At 48.2% G+C, this 4,009-nt stretch overlaps 1 protein-coding gene across 1 annotated transcript in view; it reads right to left on the bottom strand.

The window, feature by feature from the left end:
* The window catches only part of LOC139660938 (TBC1 domain family member 12-like), a gene marked incomplete at its 3' end in the record, with an annotated part of 6,291 nt that extends 2,282 nt beyond the window's left edge, over nucleotides 1-4,009 (bottom strand). The window contains exons 1-2 of the mRNA XM_071539226.1: nucleotides 2,856-4,009; nucleotides 1,249-1,363 (exon numbers count right to left, since the gene is read on the bottom strand). Coding sequence (XP_071395327.1) covers nucleotides 1,249-1,363; nucleotides 2,856-4,009 — 1,269 coding nt within the window. The remainder of the gene's footprint in view (nucleotides 1-1,248; nucleotides 1,364-2,855) is intronic.

The following is a 4,009-nucleotide window of genomic DNA, read 5'->3' as shown; positions in this document are numbered from 1 at the left end:
AGTCCAACTGAACCAATTAGTTCTGTTTGGCAGCCTGGAAAGTCTTCAAAGGAAGTCGGAAAAATGCAGCATGGAAAGAAATCACTGCTGCGGTATTTAATTTATACATCCGTGATATGTATAGCCTATATATATATATATATATATATATAAATAATAGCAGCCTAATATAATAGCTTGTATCGCAATTCTTTACATTTAGGTGAAGAAAAAATGGTCAGACCTCAAACAAGTAGGCTATCTCAAAATGAAAGAGAAATTAATCTTACACCAGAAAACTGTTAACACCGTTAATTGCAAACAATTTGAAAATACATATTTATGTTAGGGATAGGCTGTATGACACATAGTCGATGTAGGCCTTTACAAAATATAATATTTTGCCATAGGCTACATATTTTTAAGTGATGAATATGTGGCTGCATATGCTTAGATGCCAGTCAGAATACTATATGGTCTAATCCTAACAGTTCTCCGACTCAGCAGATTTACTCTGCTGCACCAAGTCCACGCTGACTCCAAAACTTGCTACAGGAGTTGAGACTTGACGTGAGATTTGATCGTAGCTCCGCTCACGTCCAAATTGATAAATGCCGAGCTTTGCGTGGAAATGACCGAACGCCCAGTTTTCTGTGGTACGTTCGTTTCATAAATGAGGGCTAGTGTGAACAGAGTGTGAACAGAGTGGGAAAAGCGTGTGAACAGAGTGTGAACAGAGTGTGAACAGAGTGTGAAAAGAGTGTGAACAGAGTGTGAACAGAGTGTGAACAGAGTGTGAACAGAGTGTGAAAAGAGTGTGAACAGTGTGAACAGAGTTTGAACAGAGTGTGAACAGAGTGTGAACAGAGTGTGAACAGTGTGAACAGAGTGTGAACAGAGTGTGAACAGAGTGTGAACAGTGTGAACAGAGTGTGAACAGAGTGTGAAAAGAGTGTGAACAGTGTGAACAGAGTTTGAACAGAGTGTGAACAGAGTGTGAACAGAGTGTGAACAGAGTGTGAACAGTGTGAACAGTGTGAACAGAGTGTGAAAAGAGTGTGAACAGTGTGAACAGAGTGTGAACAGTGTGAACAGAGTGTGAACAGAGTGTGAACAGTGTGAACAGAGTTTGAACAGAGTGTGAACAGTGTGAACAGAGTGTGAACAGTGTGAACAGAGTGTGAACAGAGTGTGAACAGAGTGTGAACAGAGTGTGAACAGTGTGAACAGAGTGTGAACAGAGTGTGAACAGAGTGTGAACAGAGTTACCTGCTGGATGGTGCGGGAGTCTTTAGTTGGACTTTCTCTGGGAGGAATTTTACCAAACAGCTTCCAGCCTGCGACACTCTGACTGGCAGACCGCTGCTTCCTGCTGAACACACCCCTGACACACACACACACACACACACACACACACACACACACACACACACACACACACACAGGAGAGACAGACAGGACAGTGGCTAGTAAAAGGTGTAATTATTGACTAATGGATGATGTATCAGTTCATTCTGCTGATCCACAGAAGATAAATAACAGAAATGTAGCTCGACTTTAACTGAGAGAACAAATAAAGTTAAACTTCACCTTCCAGAAAAGTGACGAACAAAACTGAACGATGGCAAGAAAACATCAGTCCAGTACTAGCAGCACTACTAACAGTATAAGTATCAGTAGTAGTAGTGTAGAAGTAGTAGTAGTAGTGGTAGTAGCAGTATTAGTAGCAGTAATAACAGTAGTAGTAGTAGTAGTAGTAATAGTAGTAGTAGCAGCAGCAGTAGTAGTAGTAGTAGTAGTAGTAGTAGTAGTAGTAGTAATAGTAGTAGTAGTGTAGTAGTAGTAATAGTAGTAGTAGCAGCAGCAGTAGTAGTAGTAGTAGTAGTGTAGTAGTAGTAGTAGCAGCAGCAGTAGTAGTAGTAGTAGTAGTAATAGTAGCAGCAGCAGTAGTAGTAGTGTAGTAGTAGTATAGTAGTAGTAGTAGTAGTAGTAGTAGTAGTAGTAGTAGTGTAGTAGTAGTAGTAAAGTAGTATAGTAGTAGTAGTAGTAGTAGTAGTAGTGTAGTAGTAGTAGTAGTAGTAGTGTAGTAATAGTAGTAGTAGTAGTAGTAGTAGTGTAGTAGTAGTAATAGTAGTAGTGTAGTAGTAGTAGTGTAGTAGTAGTATAGTAGTAGTAGTAGTAGTAGTGTAGTAGTAGTAGTATAGTAGTAATAGTAGTAGTAGTGTAGTAGTAGTAGTAGTAGTAGTAGTAGTGTAGTAGTAGTAGTAGTAGTAGTAGTGTAGTAATAGTAGTAGTAGTGTAGTAGTAGTAATAGTAGTAGTGTAGTAGTAGTAGTAGTGTAGTAGTAGTATTAGTAGTAGTGTAGTAGTAGTGTAGTAGTAGTAGTAGTAGTGTAGTAGTAGTAATAGTAGTAGTGTAGTAGTAGTAGTGTAGTAGTAGTAGTAGTAGTGTAGTAGTAGTAGTAGTAGTGTAGTAGTAGTAGTAGTGTAGTAGTAGTAGTGTAGTAGTAGTAGTGTAGTAGTAGTAATAGTAGATTGCTGTTATCAGATGATCTCTGGTTCAGTATGTTGTGTTCTGGTAAAAACAGAAACATGAATGATTGATGTGGTTAAAGCAGATGAATGTTTCAGTCAAACAGACTGCAGTGAAACACAAACCTGCTTCATCCAACATTTACAGGCTGAGGCTGCTGAAGTACTGCAGTACTGCAGCTTCACCAAGCACCACACACCTTAGTACTACTACTACTACTACTGCTAATACTACTGCTCCGAGTACTACTGCTACTGCTCCTGCTCCTGCATGCTGCCGGTCAGTCAGTCTGGGTGTTGAACTGTAGTTTTCTGGTCAAGCAGCTGCAGCAGCTGATGGTTTACCTGCCCAGGTAGTCCACTATCCCGGGCCTCCTGGACTGCAGTTCTGCTTCTGGGTCAGCCCCCGGGTGCGCGGCCCCGCCCCCGGCCCCCGCCCCGCCCTGGGGCAGCTGGCCCGGGGCGCTCTGCCTCCGGCTGCACTCGTAGGTGTTCCTGGGGCCCGGACCGACCTCCGGGAAGCACCCGCTCCGCTGCCGGCCCGGGACCGGCTTGGCGAACGCCTCGTCGTCCGAGCCCGCCTCCGGCCCGGAGCCGGGGCTGAGGGGGGCGGAGTCACAGCTCACACTGCAGGGGAGGGACCTGGGGGCCGGGGCCGGGGCCGGGGCCGGGGCCGGGCGGCGGGACGGACCCAGGCCCGAGGCCGCCTCCTCCTCCTCCTCGGCTTCCTTGTCGTCCTCTCCGTTGAAGCCGGGAGGCGTTGGTTTTGTTGTTCCCTGACAGGTGGGGGCGGAGCTAAGAGAGGCCTCAGCCTGTGGTTCAGCCGCCCCTCTGCCCCGCCCCTCTCCCATCACCAGCCCTCCATCAGGCTGTCCGCCTGTTTGAACCCCAGAGTGCAGACCGGAGGAACCGTCCCGCTGTGACACACAGGCCCTGTTGGGCAGAGAGCCCCGCCCCCCGTCCAGCCCGTTACACCGGCTGACCTCTGACCCCTCCCTCCAGGCGCTCACAGCGTCTGTCTGCTGTGTGGAGGAATTCCCATCCTGCATGTTTATACTCTGACCTGTCCTGTCTGCGTCTGACAGACAGGTGACGTCACTGTGGTCAGGCCCCGCCCCCCCACCTGCCTCCCCGCGGTCGCAGCAGCGTCCCGTTTGTCCATCCAGGCTGCCGTCACCACCTGTCCCGGTTGACCTACTAAGCCCGGTATTAATTACGTCAGACACACCGTGAGTCTCCCCGACCGGACCGAGCACGGCGGGACTCCCGGCGCCGGGGCGCACACACCGGGGCAGAGCGCCGGACTCTGCCGGGAGACACTCCTCCTCCCCGGCGTCACCACAACAAGACTCCCGGTGTGCGCAGCGGCAGCCGGTCTGACGCCGGTCCGTGACACCGGCTAAGGAGGAATGCTGATGATGAAGATGATGAAGATGAGCTGAAGACTCCTCCGTGTCGGTCACGGCCGGTGGAGAGGAGCCATCACCGGTCGTTTCCAT

Source organism: Centroberyx affinis, unplaced genomic scaffold, assembly GCF_046629955.1.
Source record: "Centroberyx affinis isolate AG114_WGS23_722 - 3 ecotype Tasmania unplaced genomic scaffold, CSIRO-AGI_Caff_v1 ptg003427l_1, whole genome shotgun sequence".
Taxonomy (NCBI): Eukaryota; Metazoa; Chordata; class Actinopteri; order Beryciformes; family Berycidae; genus Centroberyx; species Centroberyx affinis.
The sequence above is the reverse complement of the archived record's forward strand: the minus strand, read 5'-3'. Positions and strand labels throughout refer to the sequence as shown.